The sequence below is a fragment of the Onychostruthus taczanowskii genome, unplaced genomic scaffold, assembly GCF_017590055.1.
Source record: "Onychostruthus taczanowskii isolate IOZ18803 unplaced genomic scaffold, ASM1759005v1 scaffold33, whole genome shotgun sequence".
Taxonomy (NCBI): domain Eukaryota; kingdom Metazoa; phylum Chordata; class Aves; order Passeriformes; family Passeridae; genus Onychostruthus; species Onychostruthus taczanowskii.
Window position 1 is genome coordinate 3,071,283 of NW_024500683.1, and position 27,168 is coordinate 3,098,450.

Genomic DNA, 27,168 nt, shown 5'->3' on the forward strand with positions numbered 1-27,168 from the left:
TTCTACCACAGTAGAATCTTTGTCCTTGAAAATATTCAAGAACCCAACTGGGTTGCATCCTGGGCAATCTGCTATAGACTCTACTCTGAGCAAGGAAGTTGAATGAGACAATTTTCAGTGATCCCTTTCACCCTCAACCACACTGTGATTCAGTGACTTAACCTTTTAAAACCTTATAAACACCTGGCTGTGTTTCACATGTACTATTTCTTTTTCCTAACAAGATACACATATTTCATTTTTCTTGACAACACAGCAATTATAAAGAAAACAGTTTTGTCAGTAACTCCATTCTATTACCACAACATGGGAAAATTCCCTTACAACATAAAAAAACTGAAGGATGCACCTGATGTGAACTATGGCATTAAACATTTATTAAATATTTATGTGCAGGGAAGTTTTATTAAAGACAGAGAATTCTTAATTTAAAAGATTTTATGGACCACATTGCCAAATGCAGCAGTACAATGTCAGATTTCCATTTCCCTCCACTGAACCTACTTCAGGTGTTCAGTTCAGAGTCTGAATGACCAAAGCTAAATCTCACTGGTAATCTGAACTGCTTTCTTGTACAGTATTACATTTCTCAGCATACCATCTAGGCCATGGACACAAACTATAAGATGTACTCCTTCTTCTGAACACTCATCATCTTCCATACTGAAATAAGGTATTGAAGAAGCCAGTTTGAAAACATCACTATACATAAATCCAGGAAGTTTAAGTTGCCTCAATTCTTCTTTAGCCTGTAGGAAACTGGAAAAAAAAAAATATTTATTATACATTTACTACTGCTAGATAAATGTGGGGTCTTCCAGGATACAGTCTTCTACTGTCATTTTGCTTTGTATTCTATGTAATTAATATGAAGGAAAATATATTTATCAAATTACTATTTTCACAAAAGAAGCCATTTCCTCAGAAAATTTTTACTGCAGATTCCTACAGCCCCTTTTCCTCTGCAACAAAAACCGTATCTCAAGTTCTACTCTCTTCTCTCCTTTGACCATCTTTGCAAACTCTCAAGTATTTCTGAAACCACTAAAGATGATGGGTTCATTGTGGTTTTGAGCAAGCAACAGCTTTGTTTCCACACAATAAAAAAAAAGAAAGAAATTATAACCAATTGGAAGTCAAGGTTAAGATTTTCACTGCCTTTTGATAATTCTTGCCAAGCCTATTTCTTAGGTCAAAAGAGAGCTGGAGTCAGTGCTGTAATGTCTCACCATAAGGTTCCTGTGGTAGGCTGAAAAACTGACACGTGCTTCTGAAACAGCCAGATCCAGACTTCTGATCTTTTACCTATTCTATGAAGGCATACACTATAAGATTTTTAACAGCTGAGATCCTCACATGCTAGGAACTCCTTGTGTTCCTTCCTCCCTTTCTTCCACTTCACTTAGTTTTTGTGGATGGCCTTCCTAATTGCATATCAGTTTCCCTGCAGCACATAAAAAGCTTTATGCTTTCTTATGCTTCCTTAATCCATCTGTTCTGCATGATCCCTCAGGGTGTCATGCTGTACCCCATCCTCTTTTGCCTGCTCACTGTTTCCCTCCCATTCTACCTTTTGTTCTCTGTTTTCCCAGCTTTATCTTTAGCTCCTTCCTCACTAACTGGCAGGAGCAGGCCTCAATGAAGTCAGCCTGAACAGAAACCACTGCTGACAGCTGCTCTTATCACTCTGCAACAGAAGCTACTTAAGTTTGTACTCAAGGCATGTTTCCTGAACACACCAAGGGTGGTTCTTTATGGAGCAGATCATACCCTCTGGATTCACAGTTATCTCATATTCCAGGGTACTCAGCTTTTCTCAAGGCCAAGTCCTTGATTTTATTACAAATTCTCTTTTATTGTTACAGAACAGCCTGAGCAGTCTCTGTTCTTCGTCTTTCCCATTCCACACCAGTACCACCATACAGTATTTCAGAAGCTATTTTCTTGGCCACTTCTAACCTGTTTTCCTCCACCTGACTGCTTATTCCTTCTTTCTGTTCTCAAGCTGCTTTTCACAAACTATCTGGTCTTCTATCTCTTCCACCTGCTCAGCATTTGTTTCTACCTCTTTTAAATTTTCTTTTCTCTCATAGCAACATTTTACTTTCAGTGTAACACATAAACTGCTGCTTCACATGTTTATTTAGCAGCAGGAGTTTATCAGGGAAACTCCTATGTTTACAGCAAGAAGAGGTACAATCTGGGATCCCTGACATTCCTCTAAATTTGGCTTTCCTGTCTCCAAACTGCAGTGTCATTTAGAGCACTATGGTCTCTGAGGTGTTACATTTTTGATATTTGAAGTTAAGATTTAAAAATAAGGCCATTACCATGGCTTGCATTACACATTTGCTTCACTTAGCTAATCTGATGGACAACCAGTTACACAGTGTTTTTGGATTTATGCATTTAAAGCCAAAGCATGTTTTCCCAAGCTAGCTATTTTAACAATTTCAATTTCATAAAACACCATTTTTATGCTCAGTAGCCTTTACAACATAATTCTTCAGCTGGATGATTATTTTTTAAATGTAACAAAGAAAAATCCTGTTTTGCTTGTTTTTCAAACCACATGAAATTACAAGATAACTCATAGAAGTGTAGTGCTAAGACACTTTTTATCTGAACATCTAGAACATGCTGTTACTTGGGCACGCTGAATCTACAAGCCACAGTTCTGGGGCATTCTACCCAGAAAACCCCACGCTTCTTTTCCCCTTCTCTATTATATTAACATAATTTCTAAAAGTAAAAATCTTGTTTTAAATCAATTACTTACGCTAACATTTGAGGTTTTGGGGAGCTTTCATACCAGGAAACAGCTGAAGCTGAGCTGTAGGATGTGCTGCCTGGCTGTTGTGTAATTGCATCAGATTTATTCTTTGAAGAAGAGGTAACATTGCAGGGAGAGTCTCTCAGAGAAGAAGGGAAAGACAAACAGCCAGGAGTACAGACAGGAGGCACAGTCATTATGTCTTGCAGGTGTCCACTGTCAATCATTTCAGATCTCAGGACTCTCTCTCCTGCTAAGCCATGATCCTGGTCAGCACTGCATGCTCCATCTAATATACTATAATCGGTTTCCTCATAATACCCATTTTCAATCATGTCTTGATCCTCCTCTTCTTCCTCCTCATCTTGTTGGGAAGAACAAATAATTTGTTTTTCATATGCTTCCTTTTGAGGGCTAACAGGATTGCTGTTGTTCATAGGCCAAATATCTGAAATATCTCTGCTGCTTTGAGAGCCAAAATAGTTTTCAACAAGCCCTTGTTTTACCATGTCAGCACTACCAGCTGGAGAAGGATTATCTGTACCAGTTTCACTTTTAGCTTCTGACAGTTCTTCAGTTGTGCCCTTTAGTTCTAAAGGCTCATTATGTTTTCCTTTGTTTGTTTTTTTAACCACTGCATTTACAGATGAAGAACCTGAAACAGCAGATGGGTCACCCATACAAGTTGTTTCCAAACACAACTTAACTGTTTCTTCTGTAGCTCCAGGAGGCCTTTCAAGGTCCTGAGGGTCCTTGCAGGTTGCGCCAGGGCCTGTTTGTGGGCTGTAACTTTCCACATCAGTAGGTGTGTCCTCATCTGAAACAACCAAGTGTAACAGATCTTTTTTTCCTGAGAGTGAGGAATGTATAGACAGCGTTTTGTTATCCAAGTGCTCTGAACATACAACAAGCTGTTGCTGCAAATTGGTGTTTGATGTTTTACTGTCATCACATTTTGGCAAGTCAATTGCTCCTAGATCCACTACAGTTTTGCTGTCACTTAGCTGGCATTCAGGTGCAACAGATATCTTTGAATTCTCATCAGGTGACAGCTCATCATCATCATCTGAAGGAAGTGAATTTATGGATGTCAGGGATGACTGTATTTCACTTACAGCACTTGTACTCTCAGTGCAATGGCTTTCGATTGTGTTTTTTATTGCACAGTCTGGTTTTAGTAAAGGCTGAGGAAATGCTCTCTCACCATTGTGTGCACTTTGTCCATGAACATTTTCAAAAACATGATCAGGGTTGGGGTGAGTTGCAAAAGAACTTGGTTCACTTTCTACACCCGAATCTGAAAATCTAGAAGAGGCACACGTCACACTAACATCTGGTAATTTAGTTATGTCTCCACTTGCAGAGATTTGACTTTCTTTTGTTGAAAGGGTAGGTGGATTGCTTTTCATTTTTGTCAAGATGTCACTGGTATGCTGAAAGTTTCTCTCACGGACCTCTTCCTTCTCAAGCATGGGGTCCTGCTCTCCCAAATTCAATTTATTTCCAGATTCTGAAGACTGAATATTGTGTGTCAACAAATTCTCTTTGTGCACTTCATCTTGCGGAAACTTAGCCCATGATCCAGTGTGAGCCACTCCTTTCTCCTCTTCATAAAGATTCTTATTACTTGCTTTGACCTCAGTTGTCCTGACTCCTGAGGAAGATGGCTGACCTCCATGACAACCTTCAAGTGCACCTCTGTGTGGTAAAGCACTATCTGCTTGAACAGTTCCAGAACCTGTCTGGGAGATAGTCAGTCTATCAAAAATAGCCTCATTTTCACAGTGCAGAGGACTACTTGGACCTGGTTGGTCACCTTCAATCTTGACAGCCATTTCGTCATATGGCAACAATGGAAGGTCTCTTCGAGTTACTTGCCTGATACAGGCCTTTGTATCACAAGGAATTCCACTTACTCCAGGGTCCAGCCCTTCGTTAGCACCGTAGGAAGGTTCGCCATCTAACCTTCTACAGGCATTTTCCAGTGCTGCACTTATCAAACATTTGTATCCTACTAACACCACTGAGTCCTTTGAGTTCTGTTTTACAACTTTTTTTGTGTTTTCAGCTTTCATTGTTTTTATGAGCTTAGCAACCTTAGCTTTGGATTTATTTGTATCTTCATTTTTCCCTTTGAAGGTTTTTGTTAGCATCTTTTCAGCTTCTGAATGCCAAAAGACGGAGGCACCAGCAGGTCTCATTTTCAGTTCTGGGCTACTAAAACCAGCAACGAAGCCTTCTTCAGCTTCTAATTTATCCAGTTTATTGGACTCTGCCCTTGGAACACTCTGAGCTACCAACCAGGGTACATCCAAATCTTTCACAGAAAAGGGGGGAAAAGAGAAAGTATGTTTACAATGAGATTATGCAGATAAGTGATGGTATAACACACTAGCAATTATAGAGTTTTACACATCCTCAAAACTCAAGGTAAAACCCCATATTCTATCAAATAAATGTAGTCCTTTAAACCCAGCAAGAAATTTTTTAAAAATACCCAAATTTTACATAATTTTTCTCATTTTTTCAAAAAGGAAATGATACTGTGAGCTGTGTTTACCTTCAGTAATTGAATCTAAATACCGATCTTCAAAGATAATAGGCAAGGAGTTCATATCTCCATCTAGTTCACTGCATTCAATAGGGAGGGGTGGAAGAGAACTGCAGAAGGAAATGTTTTTGATAGCTGCACACACCTGTAGATGACTTTGAGCACTGAAAAAGGAAGCAGTTCTCCATGAAAAAAAGGAAACTATTTATTTTTACATTAACAGAAATTACCAACAGTTTGATTCATTTTAGTAGAAGCTTTTCTACTAATTAACTATTAATAGCTTGATTATTTAATAACTTCTTACATAACTACCAGTACTCTAAAATCTATATTGAGAACAAAAGTTTCTCTTGAATTTCTTACATATTTTTGCAATCCTACTTCTACACAACATAAACTATACAGTAAAAGTACTACATGCTATATACTGTGGAATTTCAAAGGCTACTCACTGTAGTTCTTGAAAGGCAAGAGCAGCTTGCCTAGGATGCTCAAAGCAAAAGAATGCTTCAGCAAATCTGCGCACCTGCAAGATTCAAATGAAGGTAGAGTTTATTTTACCTTACAAATAATTTTTAAAAATGCACAAGCATTCTTATGCATCAATGTATCATTTGTTTGTATAATACAGACAGTTACATTTTTTTTAGATGTTCATTCTGGATGGGTGACATAGACAAAACTAGTGACTGAAACAATTTTAATTTGTGCTCTGGATAACTGGGAATTATATTAGATTCAACTGTTTGCTGATAATTTTATTTGCAATAAATCAATCATCCAAATCAGGCTCAAACAACAACACAGAAAAATATCATTGGAATTTTCGATTGAAAGAAAGGAAATGATGGTTCAATTCACACTTCCGAATGAGCCTGAGTATTACCTTCAGAAGCAGAAACCCATTAGATATTCTGCAGTCTCAAAATATAGAGGAGTGTTTCAAACTTTCCGTAAGTACCCACAGTAAACTACAGTGCAAAAGAATCTTTAGTTTGCAAAGATTTCAGCTGGAAATGATGAAGACAGTAACAGAATGTACATTAATTACAAGCACTGTATTAAAGACTTAATTGCATGTTTGAGGTCAATAAACAATACAATACTGAAGTGGTATTTAATAACACATGGGAATATATTTTTTTACCATCAAACATGTTAAACCATTAATATTTTACCATCAAATACCTGCTTAAATAGAGAATGTGACTTATACCGCAATTCGCTGCAATTGAAAACATAATCGATATACTGAAAATGTAGTATCTAGAAACCCCAAAGGTTTTGTACAAGATTTCTCACATTTCCAATATTCCACATAAATATTAATTCAATCAATATGCATTTTATTTTTGCAACTGCCAAGTTACCTGCATCTAGAAAAATCAAACCAAAGAGAATGTGCTGTGCAATGGTTGTTGGCAACAGCTTGTTTGCTAACATTAATTTGGTTGTATCAATTGAAATAAAATTTCTATCCCACTTAGAGAATTCCATGCTAGTCTACCAAATCAATAATTTATTTACCAAGCACTTCCTGACCTCCTATACCTTGATTTCTTCAATATACTCTGGATCTTCCCCTTAAATGATGGAACTTCCTGAATAGACTGTGAGTTTTCAGCGTGAAACTGGCAACAAGTGTGAAGACCTACCTAGTTCAGTTCCCTCAGCTCTTTCACCCAGCATCTGCCCCCACCCTGAGCACAAACATGGCTCTCTGAAAATCTTGTCCATGAACTGGCAAATATCAGACTTTCAGAACCACATTAATTTTGTTCAGAGATAAGCACTGGCATGGGAGTTCATTTTCCCTCCTGATACATTGCCCACTATACTTTTGGAGAGCACCACTTGGATTTAGTTCTATAGCTTATACACTTTTTTGTTTTCTTAATACAAGAAGAACTGAGGAAAAAATTTTTCCAAGGTGCTTAAGAAAAAACCCAATCCCAAATTACAAACATTTTACCCTCAATCTCTAACTTGTAATAGAAACCAAAAGTCCTGTCCCAAGCTCCCAGAATTTATTGTACTGTATTACCTGAAATTAATCTTAGGCATAACATCATCTTTGAATAGTCATGGAAAATGCTTTGAAGTAAAAAGAAAGCACACAATTCAACAGTTACTTGTAAATGCAGCTTCCACTCTTGTCAGAACTCAATTTGCTTTCTTTCAGAATTTTTTGTTAGGAGTTTATACATACACATGTGGGATCAGAATTGATGTTCCCAGGTAATTTGCTGCATTTTCCCCACTGTCTTTTCTAAACAGACATCTATCTTGCAAATACATTATTTTTTCAGAGATAATCCCCACCCTTTCCCCCAGGAAGGGGGGATTGTTATACAATAGACTTAACAGATAATTTTACTGCTTAAAATCTAGATTTTAGAACAATTGATCATGAAAAGTGGACATTATCATTTTAAATTAAGCAATTTAAAAATTAAAGATCCTCATCAATCAGGTAACAGTTACAGGAACACTGCCAAATTAGTAGATGTCTGTGGTATATGTCAAGAAAAGGGCACACAGATGTTTCCCAGGAGGCAAGCAAGGTAGTTTTGAGTTTACATGTGAGCACTTCACCACATAAACTAACTGGAGTTATATGGAGAGTAGATCTTTAAATACTGCACTCTCTCCCACAGAAGACTAAGGCATTTTTTCATTTGCAATAAATCCCATTTGTAATTAAGTAATTCTAGTGCTTCTGAAGAAAATCTGAATACCAGCTCCAGACAGCTCCACGTAGAATAGCAACAGCATAAAACTAGTTGAAACCAAGCTCCTAAAGCACATAAGTCCTTATTAATGAGAGGAAATAACCCCAATCAACAGTAGTTTGTTATGTTTAATAGGTGCTTAACTTACTGAAGGACTGAGGCACTTGCTAGGACACTGTTAACCAGGCTCTGCAGAACCAGAGTGACTGCCAGCTCTGCTAACGATGCAGGAACCACTGACTTGGGCTGACTCCACAAGGACTTTGCAGGAGGAAATTGCAGCTGCTACTCCTAATCTCTAGACTTCCCAGAGGCACGGTTTTTATGGTCCTCCCAATGGAAACAGAAGAACTGTGTATAAAAACTGCTGTGCAATACATATTGTGTGTCTGGATATTTATGAATAGCAGTCAGAGATCTTAGTTTTCAGCTCTCCTATTTTACGACTAATCAAACTGAAAGCAATAATTTTGGAAGAATGCATTCAGACCTACCAGAAGATGTCACTACAGAATAAAGAGATGAACTAGTTTAGTGTTCAAATGTTTTTTCAGTTTTTTCAATAAAATACATTTGCAAACCTTATCAGGTTGATCAGTATGATCCATGTCATAGATGGATGTTCAATTTTAAAGTGAACTTTAAAGTGTTCCTCACTTTTTAATGTAGTGTTTTTCCAAGTATTTGAAAGTAGTTAAATATTGAAACACTTGAGTAAATATAAATAAAACCATTAAAATAATAATTTCAATACTTGAACAACTCTTCAGCAGAAATATCTGTTTTATAAGCATGTGTGCAAAGAGGTGAAAGTCATTTGACCAAATACAGGTGGCAGGCCTTTCTAGGGGGTATTTTAACACAAGTATCCTAACCACTCAGATCAATCACTCCCTAAAAGGGTTAATTAATAAACATTCCCAGAGAGAAATTTCCTGTGGAAGGTATAGTCTGGAAATATTGCAAGAAGAAAAAATAAAATGAGATTTAGCATCCAGTAGTGAACACATCAAAGTATTCATTTCCAAAATAAAAAGGTTTCTTATTCCAGAAAGGACAGGTTAAGCCTCTTAAGAGGAGAATTAGTGGGTCATCTTTAGCCTGGAGAAAAGGAGGCTCAGGGGAGACTTCATTCTCTCTAAAACTAGCTTAAAGGAGATTGTTGCCGGGTTGGAATTGGTCTCTTCTTCCATGTCCCAAGTGAAAAGACAAGAGGAAATGGCCTTAAGTTGTGCCAGGGGAGGTCTAGGTTGGAGCAAGATTGGCTTGATTCACCACCAAGAAGTTTTATTGTTTAACATTGTTTAAGGTTTATTGTTTAATAAAAAGAGGTTTTTTCCACTTTTCTCCAAAGAAATATTTTCTCCTGAACCAGTTCAAAAAGGAAGCCAATTGAATCTGCTTTTCTAGAAGAGCCCCTTTAGAAGTTCTCTCCCAAATTTGCCCTGAACCAGGACACACATTTTAAAAGAACCACATTTAAGAAGATAAATACATAATCATTAGCAGTATAATCATCTTTCCTGGAGCAGTAAAAATTTATATATTACTTCTTCCTTTGCTTTTATTAAATATAGATTTCTACAAACACAAATATATGAGCAGCTGAATGCAAACGCAGGTTAAATGAAACAGTATTCTTCTTTCATACCTTCCACCAGTTAACTTGAGGGATTCCAGTATTTATACAAAACCCACAGAAAGGTAAGTAAGATTCACAGAGAGACAATAAAATGATACCTTTCTTATAGCTAGCACATCGAACCAATAACCCTTTCCATTCTTTCTGAAAGATTCCATTTATTCTCCATAACAGGCTATTTCCATGGCCATGATTTCCTCACTAAACAATGTGATTTATCAAGTAAGAGTAATGCTTTAGTCCATACTTGATTGTATTTCACTATGGAAAGAGCACTGCTGTGGTTCTTGTTGCAGAGAGCCCACAGCAATTGCACACACCCATAGACAGACCAACAGCACTATAGATGTGTTAGTACACACACACACACTCATGTACCAGATCATTTCACATACATGTCTTTTACAAATTCCCATGTAAAAGACTTTTCCAAACTTAGTAACATCATAAATTCTTAATTCAGAAAGAAATACACTTTGTTTATGATGTAAGCAGGCAGCCTAAATGCAGAGAAGTAAAATGTAGGGTGGGCACTAGACATGGCTCCCACTGAGAAGTACATTAGTCTGCACAAATATATGTTATTCCACAGCCTGCAATCTGTCTTCTGAACTGCATTTCTTATTCAAAAGAACACTGAATTACTTGGTTCATAAACATAAATAGTATGTTTTATGCACTATATTCCAACAACATTATACATTATAAACAAGGTAACAAATTAAATGCAACATCTCCCTTTACAGTTCTAACCAGCTTTCTGAAATATAAATAGAAAAATGGTAATCTGGAGGCTCATTGTGATAAACATTGCCATAACAATGTGTCCCAGAAAGCATATGAATGCCCCTGGGTCAATACTTACTCTTAATGTGTGATGCTCGTGTGCTAGCAAAGCTGTGACCTCCTCTTGTAAGGTAATGACCTCCAGAAACTGCCCCCAGAGAGCCATCAGAAGTGAGCAAAGCTGAGCAAGATTCATATTTATAAGTTCTGCCAGTTCATCAGGATTTTCCATTTTCTGAAGTCAGGCAAAAAATATTTATGTGATTCATTGATGAAACCATAAAGTACACACAGGAATAATAATAAAAAAGTATATTTTATCTTAGTGAGAATTTTAATTTAAAAAGCAACTTCCAAATGAGAACTGTTTCAACTAAGTATCAAAACTGGATGTCCTGGAGTTTCCTCAAACCAAGACACTGAATCAATCTGTGTTACAACAGTAATAGATTATTTTATGTTGTATTAAATAATATCCCATTGCTTTTTAGAATTAGGACTCCTGTCCAAAAATTAAAGCAATAATTCCACTTATGGCAAAGATAACCGAGTTCAACTATTTTATTTTCTAAAATCTAAAAATACTGTGTGCCTGAAAGGAAGAGGAATCAGGAAACCAAAAATTGACACTCGCTATGTTAGTCCAACTTTGATAAAATGGTAAGAATTTAATAAAGATATCTCCATTTCAGAATAGTTATTACTCACAATAACCTTTATAAGATGCTAAGTATCTACATACATTTTATGCATAGTCAGGAAGCAGTGTTATAGCACAGGCTTCCTAGAACCAGATCACACCAGGACAAATTCGGTGTGAAACAAGTTTTGCTTTTTTTACAGTGTAATGTAATCCTCTGATACAGTCCCACAGCAATTGTAGATAGCTAGGCTTATGTTCCCTGCCATTTTAGAAAATAACAGTTTTTCAGAAACTCATTGTGGGCCCATAAGGCACTGAGGCAAAGGGCTTAAAATGAAAAGATAGTAAAGAACCAACTCTAGCAATATTACAGAGCTAGTAGAAAAAAGGATTGGGAATATAGAAACACCAACTTAACCAATAATAAGTGAAATAAGATAAATTTTTACAAGAATTGTACAAAACAGAATGAAGAAAACAGAAAATGCTTACCAAACTAAGGGAGAAACTAACGAATTCAGAGAAGCTATTTAAATATAAAAACTATTTTATTACATAAAGTAAGATTATTAGTTGCCCATAGAGAGCTAGCAAGGCTGAATTTGTCTTCAGTTATACAAATGATGTCCTTTTAAAGGCAACTTTCTTGCAGTTATACTGCTACTGCAGTAACTAAAAGTGAGCTTCCAAGTTGGGCCCACTTGCCAGCAAAGGGTGGATAAACTTTCAAGAAATTTTAAAACCTGACCTTCAGACTTCGCCATGACCAAGAAATCAGTTATTCAGCTGGGGTTAGTTCTGACTAAGGAGAGAGATGGGGAGACAAATCTAAGCCATTTAAAGTAGACAGTGTTTCCTTAAGAATGTACAGAAAACAGGAAAAGGAGACAGCACTAGAACAAGTACTTTTACATGAGGGGATGACTTGCAGAATCTCCTTTTGAAAAACTTACTACTGCTTGATCTTGCATCATTGTTATTTGATACCATCAAATCCCAAAACATCAAATTATAACTGCAGAAAATTCAAAGTGTGATTTTCGTACAAGTAGTCCACCTTTCTAAACTTTCACTTTCATTATATAAATAGTTACACAGATACCACTGACACACCAATCCACCAGATCAACAGTTCAGTTTTGGCATCAGTTGTGCAATTTCTCTTTGGAGGAAGAGTTTAAATAAGTGCCGGGAAAAATCATAGGTGCTGTCATCCCTAAAACAAACAATTTATTCCCAAGTAGCATATAAAATCAGCACATTCTACTTTTATAGTTATTTCACTTATTTAATACATGAAAAAAAGCCCTGTACCTTGACTTCTTCACACAATTCTGTAAGACGGATTTCTACATCTATGTTTTCTGGAAAGATGAGAGGACACACTCATGAGTAATGTACTTTCCAAGTAGCAGAGTGAAACAAATTATCTCACAAAACAATTTTAAGACATGAAAAAGAATTCATCAAAACTTGAAGCCATATTAAATGCCACAGTTATTAAGTAAACTATAAACTTTCATTAAAATTCTTATAGCAATTTCTGAGATGGAGGACAGAACATAATTAAGAAAAAAATTTGCAATTATCATGATTGCTTATCATGACACCTTGTCAAGGACAGCAATTTTCCATTCAAAATTAAATTTGAAAATATTGCAATTCAGATGACAGTTTTCAGATTATCCACTGCTATTCAGCAGCAATGTCATAATCTAAAACCAGGGAAATACAATTCCTCTTCTACCAGATTTTCTAGAGAAGTCTTATTCCCACATCATTTTTCTAAAGGTACATCATTTACAAGACACATGAATATAAATACAAATCTTTAGTTGAATTAATTTTTTTAGTTAATAAAACTGTTCTTTAAGCAATCTCTCAGTAGTTCAATCTCTCTCAGTAGCTCAATTTTAAGAGCAAATCAATCTAACACAGCATGGCAGCTTAAACTGGATCTGAACCTTGAATGACTCATTTTTGAAGAAAACAAATATATTCCTTCATGAAGATGTTTTTCCTTGTTAAACAGCCCTGTTTACTTTGGGGGATTTGATAAATCAAATAATAATTTGGTATTATATTTAATTTCCTTCTGCATCTGAAGTATGAGTAATAAGGGAACAATTAATAAACCCTAAAATTGCCTGTAACAAGAATTCATATTTCATTTTTGAAACATAGTATTAAGGACAAAAATGTTCAGTATTTCTTGAAAACACACAGCAACAAAATATGCCTTGAAAGCCCCAAAAGTGACTTCAGAGTGTGGATAATGAACAAAGGTTTACAGAACAGCAACAGGGTGTCTACTCAACTTCTTTTAATTATGCTACCTATACTTGGTAAGTATATATTGATTTTGAACTAACAGCATTCATCATCCTTAGGTTTGAACTTAATGCCACACAAATTAACTCACACAACACAGAGTTCTGAGAAAAAAACCAAATTGCAGAAATGTATGATGTTCTCAGAAACAAGTTGAAAATAGTTGTTTAAAGAAACTACATGCACCTTTTGCTAAAAAGTACCTCATGATAATTTTTCTGAAAATATGTGAAAATAATTTAAGCTATAATACTAATTTTGGTATGGCCACAGAAAAAATTAAATGGTTTGCTTATGACACCATACTGATTATTTGTTTGTCACACTTCAATTGAGAATAGGCTTGTTGAACAAGGTTTAAAACTCTGAAATCTAAAACCATTATGGAAAACCCCAAACTATATTAATATCCCAATGCTATATTAAAAAAGAGAAGACCGAATAGAGCTAACACAACACAAAAGGAAATAAAGCACTTAAATTCTATAGCAGTAATGTTAACCCAGCAAACATCTGATGCAATTTTGCTGGCTCTGCTAAAAACCAGTTTGGTTTCCTTTTTATATTAAAACCAAAACACACTTATAGATGAGTAAGGTATTCTATCCTTTTCCCAACAGAAACCTTGTGCTTATACAGCACTGTAATCTTTTGTCCAGCATCAAGCCCACACTGACTCTCCAGAAGGAGGACTGGCCCATGTAGGTATGGACAAATGCACCCTAAACAGTGACAGTGCCTTGTGTAGTGTTTGGAAGAATTAAGACTTGAGATACCAGAAGGAATCTGAAAGATTTCTCAGAAAGCAGAGGTATTAATTATCTTTAAATAGCTAAAAAAAATGAGTCTGTGTTGCATTAAATGAAGTTAAAATTTTAAGCTATTTTTTAAATGTTGATGACTGACTGAACTTTCACTCATTTTTGTTTAGTCAAGTAGAACAACACTAAACTAAAAATCAGCAATGATGTCTCATTTTATCATCTACACTCAGCCTAAAATTTAGTAGCTCAATTCTGCAGACTTCAGAGTTCAACATATGTTTGCTATGGCTGAATATTGAAATTTTTTCTTTCTACAAAAGGAGTAACATTTTATATCATTAATAAGAATATAGTATTTTATAATATCAATAAAAATCTGAGGGATTATATCACCTGCTTTGGAAACATACCTAGGTAGGCGAATCTCTGGGTTCGTGGATATTTTCTTCTGAGAAGGCGTTCATAAAGGACCTGCATGCTGGCCTTGGCTAGTTACAGGGATTGTACACACATGACTAGTTACTACACTCCTTTTTCACCTGTGATTTATTATTTGCCTTAAAGTTAGTAAAAGAGCTTATTGCTAGCCTAGCAATTAGTGCAGTTAGATCAGTACATGAAAACATATCATTTTAGTGGAGTTTCTAGATTAAGTATCACTTGTGATACATATTAAGATAGCTTTTTTTATTTCCTGAAACCAGTAATATTTAAATGCTCAATTACAGTTATCGAGTCCAACAACTGTCTTCACATGCTTCTGCAAAATCAGTGCCTTGTTAAAATTTTATGACAGAGAAATAGCAAAGCAAACAGAAGAAACAAAATTAAAGATAGAATAATTTTATCTTAAACAAAAAAGTGATGATTCTGAAGTTTAAACAGGGCCAGATATTCTTTTCTGCAATGCCCATTTAAACTTCAAAGATAAAATATCCACTATAAAAAAGTTCATTTACTTTAAAAATTAAAAAAAAAACCCCAAAACACAAATTACAATTGTGTGCTTTGTGAAGTCCAGTGAGCCTCAATTTCTTTATAGAAACTTAGCAGAAACATAGCTTTTTTTTTCTTAACTGCTGACGGATTTTAGGAACATTAGTGTTAATGGCAGGTATTATTTTTCATAAGCAAAATGTGAGTAATAATTAAAGCTTACATTATTAGTAGGTTTTATTATATTAATTGTCCCAATCAATGTACAAACAAAATAACAAAAATAAATGAAAAATATATTTATAAATATTAAAAACCAAATAATTCTAGCAGAGACTTAAAAAATAAAAATAAATTAAACCCACAGGAAACAATCTGTCAGTAGTCTGTACAATGAATGCTAAATCTAAGTTGTAATTTTCTCTTCAGATATTTATTGTGAACATTTCTATTCAAAACTACTTTCCTAAAGGTAAGCTAAATTACCCATATAGATGAGAAAAGGTCTGATTCAAGTTCCTCTGAAGCTTGTGAGTGGTTTAGGTGACTTCAATGTGGTTGAAAGATACAACCCAATATTGCGTTGCCAGTATGCAACTCAATGACAGCTTTTTTCTATTACATATATATTTTGAAGGAATGTTTTAGGGGAACTGAAGATGATATCTGAAACATTTACATATCAAGATTTAGTCTAAGCCTATCCTTAGAACAACAGTGCCATCAAACTCAATATATTGAGCTGGTAAAGCAAATCCAGACAAGGGCAACAAGGCTGGTGAAGGGTCTGGAGCACAAGTCCTGTGAGGAGCAGCAAAGGGAGCTGGGGTTCCTCAACCTGGAGAAAAGGAGGAGGCTCAGGGGAGCTCTTACTGCTCTTCTATAACTGCCTGAAAGGAGGTGTAGCCAGGTGAGGGTCAGCCTCTTCTCCCAGGTAACAAGTGACATAAGAGGAAATGGTCTCAAGTTGTACTAGAGGGGGCTCATATTGGATATTAGGAACAATTTCTTCACTGGAGAGTGGTGAGGCATTGGAACAGCCTGCCCAGGGAAGTGGTGGAGTCACCACCCCTGGAAGCATTCTAAAGGCATGTGGATGTGACACTTAGGAGATGTGGTTTAGTGGTGAACATGGTGTTGCTGGCTTAATTGTTGGACTTCATGATCTTTAGAAGTCTTTTCCAACCTAAATGACCCTCTGATTCTATGGTTTGGGAAAAAGTATATTTTCACCTTACAAGGAAAACTAAGAGTTGAGTCACTCCTTTAATAAGGTGTTTCCCTCCATACAAAAATTAAGATAACTGGCAAAAAAATGTAGCAGTATTTTTGCTTCTGCAAAGAAAATGCCTCAGTTTCTAGTATTTTTCTATGGACAGATTTGTAATACGCTTCCTGAATTTTTTTTCCACCACAAATAGCTTTGTATTTTGTAATAGAGAAGTGAAACATTCTTTCTTTGAATCACTAACTGACCACATCACATTTTAAAAATATTTTTCATATCTCAAGCACCAACCTTACTCTTTCACTGTGCTTAGTTTTGACACTGATAAAATTTAACAATACAAAAATCAGTAAGTACTGTCTACAATCCATATAAATGCCAAATGATTTTTTTTTTCTTTAGCAGAACATGACTAAAAAAAAAAGTATATGGTTTCTGAGGAAAAAGTCTAAATCGTTGTTTACGATGCCAGTGTATTTTCCTTTCTTACTTCCACTGCTCTTCTAGTTCACAAATTAAGGTTAGGCTCTCTAATATATCTTCATTCTACAGAAAAGGAATGTACATGTACATTTCCATACATTACATGGAATACATTTGCAGTTAGCTAGCTTCATGGCAACTAAGACTTTTTAAAATGTTAAACTACAAACTAAGTCAGCAGCAATTTTTTCTTGTAGGTCTTTTTTTGTGTAAGTTTTCAGTGAAATGTGCTCCTCAAAGCTTACAGAATTTAGATTTTTGTACAAATATGCAATGTTTCCTTACAACAAACGAAGTGCAGTGTGCTACTTGGATTAGGAGCTTCTCTAACTTTCTCACCACCAAACACAGTAATTTGAAATAAGAGAAAATCAAGACCAAGAAGGAAAAAATGTATTTCCATAGATTAAGGCTGTTATATCCTTGTTTTATTAGAGATGAGATAGTACTTATTCCTTTGTTTTTCTTCAGTTATTAAATTTCAGATCAGTTTAAGCAAAAAACATTTTAGATGCAAGAGATATGCCATCAATGACAGTTTAATCTAGAAGAGGTCTTATAAGCATTCACAAGAAAGTGATAAATTTTATGAAATTGAACATACCCAGTTCTATTCGGTGAGAAGAAGGGAGATCCTTAGTTATTGTAATGAAATATCTATGTAACCCTTTGAAAGCAAGCAGCAAAGCGGCACAAAGTGTATAGTGGAAATTATAAGCATGGCTGAGGAAAGACTCTGAAACAACAAAACTGCAACCCTAGAATAAAAAAGAAAAGGCACATATTAATTTTGTATAATAAATGAAGCCTTATCAGAATGACTAAAAAGATAAGCAATTGCCTCTTTTGACAAACTTGATTTTTGTGATTTTCAATGGATTGCGAGACATTAAAAAAGGAGGTCAAACACTTAATATTGCAAGCTTCCCATAAGTACATTCCTGAAGCAGGTAACACAGTCTTTTGGAACAATTTTTTCTCATTTCCCTTTTCACATGCCACCCCAAAACAACTGTAACAAAATTCATTCTTTATCAAATAATATTCCTGAAGAAAAGATAGAATTCACACCTCCCCACAGAATACAAATAAAATTTCAAACTGATATTTAATCTTACGTCTGCTGATAATTGTTTTGTGTAGTTATTGCCAAAGACCACACTTTCAAGAGAAGGAATCACAGAGTCCCTGTTTTGTGCTGGTGCATTCCTGTTCAACCACGTATTCTTCACTGGGCGAGGAAAACTGCAAAAAGCACAAAATGAACTGATAATCTGAACAGTATGTTCATTACTTCCAATGCAAACTTCAATTAATTTAAACAACATTCCTGAAAGTTTAAGCCAGAAAGATAAATTTTGAACTATAACAGATATAAAGTATTCATTTTCTGTGGATTTTGCTGTGAGGACTTAACCTCTTAAAATGTGAAGCACTAGCAGGAAGTTCAAAGCTGTTACACAAACTGATATTGCTGCTTTCATAAAGGATGCCTGACCTCTGCCTGCTGAGGAGGAGATCCTATCCTGAACTCCTGGAAGAACAGAGCATCCTGCAACAATAGCCTTGTGATAAAAACTAGGAAAGATGAATGAAAAATGAATGAATGCAGAAAGTGAGGACTATTAGATAACAGGCAGAAACAAGCAATTACAGCTTAAAGAAAAGTACAGATTATACAGGAGTCCAGGGCTGTACCCAAGTAGAATTATCTTCTCTTTCAAGGGAAGTTTTAACACTGGTTGTTCCAACAGAAGGTGAATCTGAATGCTAGTCAGAAGAAGAAAACCGTCAAAAAGTGACCACCCCTAGGAAAGGAAGAGGCGCCAATAATGTGAGCATGATCCAAACAGATCATGAAACTGTCACCCATGAAAGCCCAAAGGACGAAGAGGAGAGACACCTGCAATTCTCAGATTTTTCAGAAAGAAGAGTTCCAGAAAAGCGAGCCAGATATGGATACATCAAGTATTTGCTACATGGGGGAGTTCAGCTGAAATAAAACACTGTAAATATTAAAGTTTTTTCCTCTCCCCATCATAAAGCACAACTTGAATACTTAAAACAATTTTGTGGACACAGCAACACCCTGCTCTCAAGATAACAAAAGCAGCATAGAAGATGCTGTTAAGCCAGAAACTGAGGGAAAATGCATAGAAAACCCCTCAAATTTACTGCAACTTTTTAAAAAGGTCAGTAGGGACAAATACGTTTCTGAATAAAAATTAGTATCAAAACCTGTTTCTCATTTTCTGACAAAAAATGATCAATACAGGTTAAATGTCTGAATGTCACTTGTGGGACAGTGTGATCATGTACATTTTACATACATGATGCTACTTTAAGTGCATGAAAAAGTGCATTTATCAGATTATGTCTTCAACAACAATTCCCACCTTCTCAGTACTTGTTTCTCTCTCAAATAAGGCTGTGCCATCTCTTCAGATGTGTTAGTTCATTTACTATATAACTATGCCTAAAGCACGTCACCAAAGTAATTCAAACCAACTTGCAGGGGGAAAAAAAGGACAAAAAACTCATGAAAGTCAGCTGAATCCTCCAGAGCAGCACAGCCCTACAGCACAGAACAGCTGTTTAACATACACAGAGATAGTGCTTTCCATGATGTGAAAACAGGCACAAGGAGTGGGAACACCTGAAGCTAGAGGTCTGGGCATTTATGGCACAGACTGGACTTCAATATAAAGAAACTTGAGGGCAGTAGCATGGAGTATTTGGAGACCATGAAAGAAGGAAAAGATAGATATGCTAAAAAAAGGTGTGCAAAAAACACTTAATAGGTGTAACTGATTGTACAGCCCTTATTCACACAGAGAGACATGCAAAGTAAATAGAGATTGCAAAGGTTGATACAAGTAGATGAAATTAAAAGGCTTCAGCAAAAAACAGACAAAATCTTTTTTAAAGAGAAAAGTTAATTCTCCAGTTCCATTTACTAAAAAAAATGGTAAATGTATCATTTGCAGACATCACTGCCATTCCAGCAATAACTGAAAACCGTGAAGATAGTTGACAGAAGGCACCCTGTTTGTGTTAACAGCAGCTATTTCAGTCACTGAAGTACCAGTGTGTAGCAGATCTTCCTGATTAAAAAAATTAATAAATATTTATACATATATATATATACAAATATAGATATTTACACATTCCTCCACTTCTCTGGCCTTGGGCATTCTCTCTCTTCTATACTACACATTCTTCTAATTTAAAAAGCCCTCAAAAATCGTTTCAGATAATTTTAAAAACAAAAAGTTTATCATCCGTCTGTGCCCTGAATTCCAAAATCATCATAGAAAACAATACTGTCCATATATTTAACTTCTTCCTAATTATTCTGGTTTTGTAACATTTCCATTTGGACATTCAAGAATTTATTTGTATTTTATTAGCAAGAGATTACCTTATCAATGGCTGATGCAGAGCAACCAAAGAAGCGTGGACTATAACCGATATGACAGAGAGGTGGAAGTAATCAAACATAACATTGACGTAATGATGAAGGCCCTGGTGTAGGTTAAAGTGCAACTTTAAAGTTCGGCTACTAATTGGCTGTAGTGTGCTCAGGTCATCAGGTCTAAAAAGAAATCAACAGAACAACATACAATTAGAACAATCATATTTAGAGTGCAAGTTATTAATAACTGACTCAAACAGCAATTTATCATAAGTCCATACTTTGGAACACAATGACATCTCCCCCAGAGAAAAAATATTAAAATGAGACAAACCAATTATGAAATCTTAAGAGACTTCAGAATTAGATTTCTTTTTTACTATCATTTATGTCTAATGTGAACACACTACACCTATAAATAATACAGATTTAAACAGATTAAGAAGTTAACATATATTCTTGCTTTAACAAAATCTTCTGTATTTAAACTTACGAGTAGTCTGTATCCGTGAAGTGTAAATCTAATGTTAGCAGAAAATTCATTTCATTAAGCGACTCCTCAATCTACAAAGAAATTGTAGAAGCATGAAATCTTTCAGGTCCCTTATTTTTACTAATTCAAATTGTATATAACAAAACCTAAATTATCTGAATATAGTAAATGTGAACAGCAGATTACCTTCCTCTCATCTAACAGCATTTTTATTTTGAAAATCATCACATCATTCACAGCAACTTCCTCATTTTTGTAAAGAATCTGAAATGTTTTACTGCAAACTATATTGTCATGGACTGAAGCAGGAAAGGCAAGATCTGTTGCACCTGAAGAAAGAAACAAGTATTAATATAACTGGAAAACTCAGAGCATCTAGTAAGAGGAACTATCATTTCCATCAGTTTCATGATTACTATTAAAACTGTAACAAAATCAGTAATGTAAGTGGTTTTCTTTTCAGCCAGCAACTGATGAAGTTTGAAGGGGTACATTTTGTTTCAAAGAAACACTGTCAATATTTTTAATATAATTTGCTTTTAATATAAATTCTGAAGAATTTTTGCTTTGCTACAAACTAAAGACATTCTAAGCATCAAAAATTGCAATAAAAATCCTGAATTCTGTCTTGTTTCATCTAGCATTCATGTTAATTTGCAGGTTTGAACCACACTGAAAACAAAATTACCTACAGATGAGGCAAAGAGGTTAAATGGCATATACCACTCCACTGAATCAATCAAGAACAGAGATTGTTTGTTCTTTCTTTTCAAGATCTTTGCATCTTACTCAGGCCAAACTAATTCCAAGCCTGTCACTTGAACCTGGCACTGCACATGGAATATGACGCTTCAAAGGCTACTCATCACAAAGAGTTCAGAAAAATGTGATAAATGGTTGGGTAATCTTTTGCTGAAAAAAAAAAGTTAAAAGACTTGCAGAAGAAATGAGAAAGGGAATGATTTAAAACAGTCATTGAGGAAATATTTATCATAAAAGCAAAGGATTATCACAGGAATTATCATGATGGGTACTATGAAGAAACCTAAAAGAAGTTGGAACTTGGAAGAACAGAAGTAACAGAAGTACTGACACTTATACCTCCTCTTAAAAATGGCTCAATAACATCAACGTCTTCAAGACAAAATGTCTTAGAAATCATGTAAATGAGGGTGCAAAAGATTTTTAAAAATTCTTTTGATTCTTCTTAATAAATTACTTCAAAGGAATCCACAAGAGGAAAAAAAAAAATCTGCAGTTTTCAGTCTACAGCTTTGGGGCCTCTGGTAGAATATTACTGCCCTTGGCAAACATTCCCACTCTTAGTAACATCTTAATTCAACTTCTCTTCAGAAATGTATAAATACTGGGTTTTGCTGAAGTGTTTTCATACATATCATCAGTTTAGGTGTCCTGGACAAAGTGCTTACAAAGGCTGAATCATTACAGTGTAATTCCCCTATGAATAATGCCACCTTCAGCTTACATACATCCGTGTCATCTGTTACAGCTGAAGGGCAGAGCAGGTATGGTTTCACTTGGCACATAATCTGATATAACTGCACAGCATCAGCAAAAGGGATCTCCCATTCCCGTCTGAAGCAAAAGAAGTAATGGAGACAAACGGCTGAGGCCTCACTTCCTCTGCAGTGTCCAACCCTGAGTTACAGCCCCCAGCTCTGCTGACCTCAGCGGAACACAAACCGGCACCCCCAGAAGAGAGAGAGGAGCTGCAGAGCAAAAGCTGAGTCAGGAACAGGCTGAGCCTCTTCCACATGGGGAGCAAGGTCTCACAAGTGTGGGGTCATCAAGGCAGACCTGCTGTCTTTTAAATCAATGATGCACTGACCAGGACTATTGCTAAGCTTCTATCCACACAAAAGGCTGTTTCCACAGCAGCGGAGAAAAAAAGGTGGGATTTTTTTACTCTTGCATATAAATGACATATTTACCCTTACATATTTATTACTCTTGCATATAAATTTACTAGATTTATATATATATATATATATATATATATATTTCACAAGATAATTTACTCTTGCATCATAAAACCTCTTTCCTTCCTACTCTGCTTTTGCTGTTTTTTCCTTCCCCTTTTTTTTCTCTGAAAACCAGCCATGAATTTTTGAGAGAAGGAGGAATTCAGAACATCCTCAAATCTGAAACAACCTCATAAAGGCTAAAAATACATATGTTTTTCTTTTCATTTTCTACAGCAAAACGACATCTTCCTTCAAATTACAAGAATAATAAAAGACCTTCAAAAGACTGGAGCTAAAGCAAGTGAATTGCCTTATCCTATCTGTAATGACACTCATGCTGAATCCCAAGCAGTTCTCATGAGCTACTAAAAGATGTGGGAAATAGAAACAGAAAAAAATACTTATTTAAATTAATGAAGGACTGCATGAAGAGCTGGACAAGGGGTGAAAGGAGATAAAAATGAACTGGAAAAAGAGGAAAAACTTATGAATGTGTATATGACTTGGGAAAATAAAAGGAGGAGAGAGATCAAACAAATGGTCTGTAGGACACAGCCAAAGTAAGGAAATTGCAGATAACTTGTGCAGAGTCCAGGGAGAGCTAGAAGTAGGCAAAATTACTTGGAGAGGAGTGGAGAAATCATGACATGACAAAGTGAATAGGATTTAGAATAAACAAGTGTGAGAAAGACTGAAAGGAGAGGAATGTACAGAAAGAAGCACCTGATCAATACAGAACACCACTCTCAAGAGCGGGGATCCTGACCAGCTTCCTCTGTGGTCAGCAAGCAACATTTTCACACAGTGAATCAGCACTGTGCTACTCTATGCTGAGACCAATAGCAGCTATTTTCTACAGACAGCAGCAGTCCCACAAATTGCTATCAGCTATTCCTCCTCCTAGAGCAGGAGGGCTGCATCTGAGCCTACAGCATCCAGCTCCAAATCAAGCAAGTGATTGCTAAATGGAAATGGAAAGCAGACGTTCTTGGCAAGCACTACCATGTTCACAAGAAGGACAAACTAACCTCCTTTCACTGACCAGCCTGTACCCTTCCTTCTCCTTTATTGTGGGACAAACATTATCAGTAACTACCTGAAAAAAACAAAACTCAGAAACTGATTGAAAAAGGGCCCCAGTTTTTGGGTTTGAAGGGTTTGGGGTTTTTGTAAAACGGCTGCTTGTCAGCTAAATGAGTTCCCCAGCTGAGTTCCCAGACCAAATCAGACACTTGTGCCAACAATGCAGAGCAATATGAAGGTAAGACACAGTGGCCAGAGGGAATCAAGCGCTTTTTTTTTTTTGTTTTGTCAGAACTGCTGATCTAAACTTCCATCAAACTGCAGTCTTAATCTTTATACCCGTTATGTCCAGTAACAAGAAACAAGAGCTAACACATATATCACAATTTACTAACAAGACTGCAGCTTTCTGAAAAAATAACTTAAGACCATTCAAAAATATACCAGGAAATGGAAAAAATTTTTTTTCCCCACAATATCACTCATATTATTCAGTGTCACTTCTTAAAGATTGTATTTTACTAAAGGATGTTTACCAGACCTAAATTCTAAACTACATTAAACTTCACCTTTGAAGTGGAGTAATATTGGCTCATTAGAACTATTCATTTATTTCACACAAATCCAAGAAATATTTAGGAAGCTTGACCAAAACCCAGTATCTACATTGTTGCTGTACTCAGAGCTACTTTCAAAATAGCCTCGAACATTCAGTTTCAGTTACATCCTATCAGACTGTATTCAGTCACATTTTCTCAGATTGTATTAGGTTTTTCTTCCTTGAAATTCACATAATTCTATGTAACATTTGAAAACTTAATTGATTTTTTGTTTTTCACATTTTTACACCATGCTGAGGTATGGCCTACACAGTGAGCACCAACAGGTTTCTCTGGATTTAGTTTGCATGGACATAGAAATCAAAAGTGAATGACAGGTTTAAAAAGCAAAAAAGATAAGGGAAATCTGTTCAGGAGGTTAAATCAATTTTCAGGTGTACCACTAGAGAACAACAGAGTAAGTTTGAAAACTGCATCCTTTCAAAGTGTTCTTTTCAGAAAAAGAATGGGCTTATCAATCTCTGTAAGAGTCTGCATCTGAAATTCTCCATTGCTTTCAGATATCTACTTAGATCTGCCTTTGGTCATCTTAGCCTGAAATACGGAGAAGACTGAGCTGATCAATGGAAAAATCCAGAAGACACTCATATAAAGGAATCAACAGGTTTTGCTACCAGCAGAGACAATCAGCAGATGAAAAACAGCAACACAAATTCTGTAATCAATTTTTAAGTCCTGTTGTTAAGAACAAGATATATTTGCATTGTGTTAGTAACAAAATTAAAAACACTTCTGTATTAGTTATAAAAATATACAACAAAAAGTGCAATTCCTCAATTAGCAAGGCAAGATAATGACCTAATTTACTGAAAAGTTTTTACACTTACCAGTTCCATGTAACAAACTAGCTTCCAATATGTGTGGAATTCTTGGAGGAATTTTCATAGATGCACGAATCTGGTAAAAGCTAAAGCAAAAAACAGTGATTTGCAACAGATGTGCTATAGTACATCTCATTTACCATATACAGATATATTATATATTGACAAAGGCAAGAATGAATAATGGGAAAGAGGAACAGATCAAGGAAGTCTACAAAGCTTAATACTATCTTACTTGACCTTTATCTTATTAGATTTTATTTTTTAAAATTATTAACCAAAGTAGTAGTCAAACATGATAAAAAGAAGTCCCAACACTACCTTTTCCATACCCCACAGAGTTGGGGCAAATCTTGTAAAGATCTGCAATAAATTACACTGGGAAACTGGTATGAATGAAAAATCAGGACAATTACCTACACTACAGGCATCTCAGAAGGATCTGCCATGTAGCACATCTACAGGACTGCAATAATCAGCTCTGACACTGAAGGAGGTGAAACTGCATTTTGTAAAACTCCCTCCTCCAGGATCCCCTGAAAACACACCGCTTACCACACACTCCCTGCATGGTTTGCAGCCACCAGCTATGCAAAAGTGCAAATAAAGGGTCACACTAGGCAAAACATGACAGAACCTTTATGTTATCAAAGCCAGGAATTGCAGGCTTCGAGCCTAAAATTGAGAAAAACCCCAATACGAGTCTTTGGAGTCTCTACCCCATCTCTAAACCATTTTTCATCTTATTCAGCTCCATACCACTTCCAACTTTGATTTTCATCTAAGAAATCCTTAACTGTCACCAGACTGATTTTATGGAAGCCTCTACGTAACAAAAGCACCCACAAATACCCTTAGATGACACATTCTAACCATCTCATTCCATTTCAGATAATTTATTTTTGTTTGAGGAGTTAGCTTCAGCTCCTCAGTGAGTTGATATGACCTACAACACAGCTCCGCAAACACTAGGACCAGTGAAAGGGAGGCAGCACAAACACAGGTACAAAGAGGAAGAAAACCCCGCCTTTTTTGGCAGGAGCATTGTCCTAAATGCCCCTAGGACCTCCAAATTTCACTCTCAGTGTACACCCAATCACAGTCATGGTTTTCATCATCCCCAAAAATCCAAATTCAAACCAATGTGTTTGTGGTTTTCTGATTTTGGCTTCTAGCACTTCAACTGAAGCTCCCCATCTGGGACTGATCTGACTATGTATTAGCCTAATAATCAGACAGTGAAAAAGCCCTTACTTTAATTCTTTCACAAAATTAAAAGTCAACTTTAGTCTCGTCAAAACTTATATATCAAAGAATGCTTTATAATGAACCAGTAACATTGTTAGAGATGAGATTAAGTGAATCCTACCTTTAAAAACTAGAGCAAAACTTAACCTATTGCAAGCTACTAGTTACATATTTCATTTTTTGAAACCCACAGGTCAAACATGATTCCAAATACACTCCCTAAGTGATTAATAAATAGTAAATTTATTAATTTTGTATTGGGTTAAAGAAATATGAATTAACATTAGGATTTCAATGTTATCTTCTCCAAGAGTATACAGAATTGAGAAGATTAAGAGTGCCCTCTCAACAGTAGCCCAGGAGGATGCAGCATAGTACAGTGATGCACTCCTTTTTTTCTGGGTCAGATGAGACTTCCATCATTCAATTAGTGACTCATTTCACCTATACTGAAGAAACATGATACATGATAATGTACAATAGCCTCAGCAAGGATATACTTTCCACCAGCTCCAGCCTGACAGTGTCATTTTTGGATCCACAGTAAACATTCATCAAGAGCCTGATTCCTTATCACTACTGGTTGCATCTTCCCATGATCCTAATGACCAGCCTGTCATGGTAAAGCACACTGCTTGTTATTTCATGTATTAAAATAATGTAAAATTATTTATATGGTTTACATGAAATA

At 35.8% G+C, this 27,168-nt stretch overlaps 1 protein-coding gene across 2 annotated transcripts in view; it reads right to left on the minus strand.

Moving 5' to 3' along the window:
* The window catches only part of FAM135A (family with sequence similarity 135 member A), a 64,187-nt gene that overhangs the window by 15,083 nt on the left and 21,936 nt on the right, over window positions 1-27,168 (minus strand). For both annotated transcript variants that reach the window (XM_041410602.1, XM_041410603.1), the window contains exons 3-15: window positions 25,236-25,315; window positions 20,967-21,109; window positions 20,781-20,851; window positions 20,294-20,467; window positions 17,991-18,117; window positions 17,477-17,630; window positions 14,636-14,713; window positions 12,445-12,494; window positions 10,567-10,722; window positions 5,780-5,853; window positions 5,334-5,488; window positions 2,780-5,090; window positions 599-759 (exon numbers count right to left, since the gene is read on the minus strand). In XM_041410602.1, coding sequence (XP_041266536.1) covers window positions 599-759; window positions 2,780-5,090; window positions 5,334-5,488; window positions 5,780-5,853; window positions 10,567-10,722; window positions 12,445-12,494; window positions 14,636-14,713; window positions 17,477-17,630; window positions 17,991-18,117; window positions 20,294-20,467; window positions 20,781-20,851; window positions 20,967-21,109; window positions 25,236-25,315 — 3,734 coding nt within the window. The remainder of the gene's footprint in view (window positions 1-598; window positions 760-2,779; window positions 5,091-5,333; window positions 5,489-5,779; window positions 5,854-10,566; window positions 10,723-12,444; window positions 12,495-14,635; window positions 14,714-17,476; window positions 17,631-17,990; window positions 18,118-20,293; window positions 20,468-20,780; window positions 20,852-20,966; window positions 21,110-25,235; window positions 25,316-27,168) is intronic.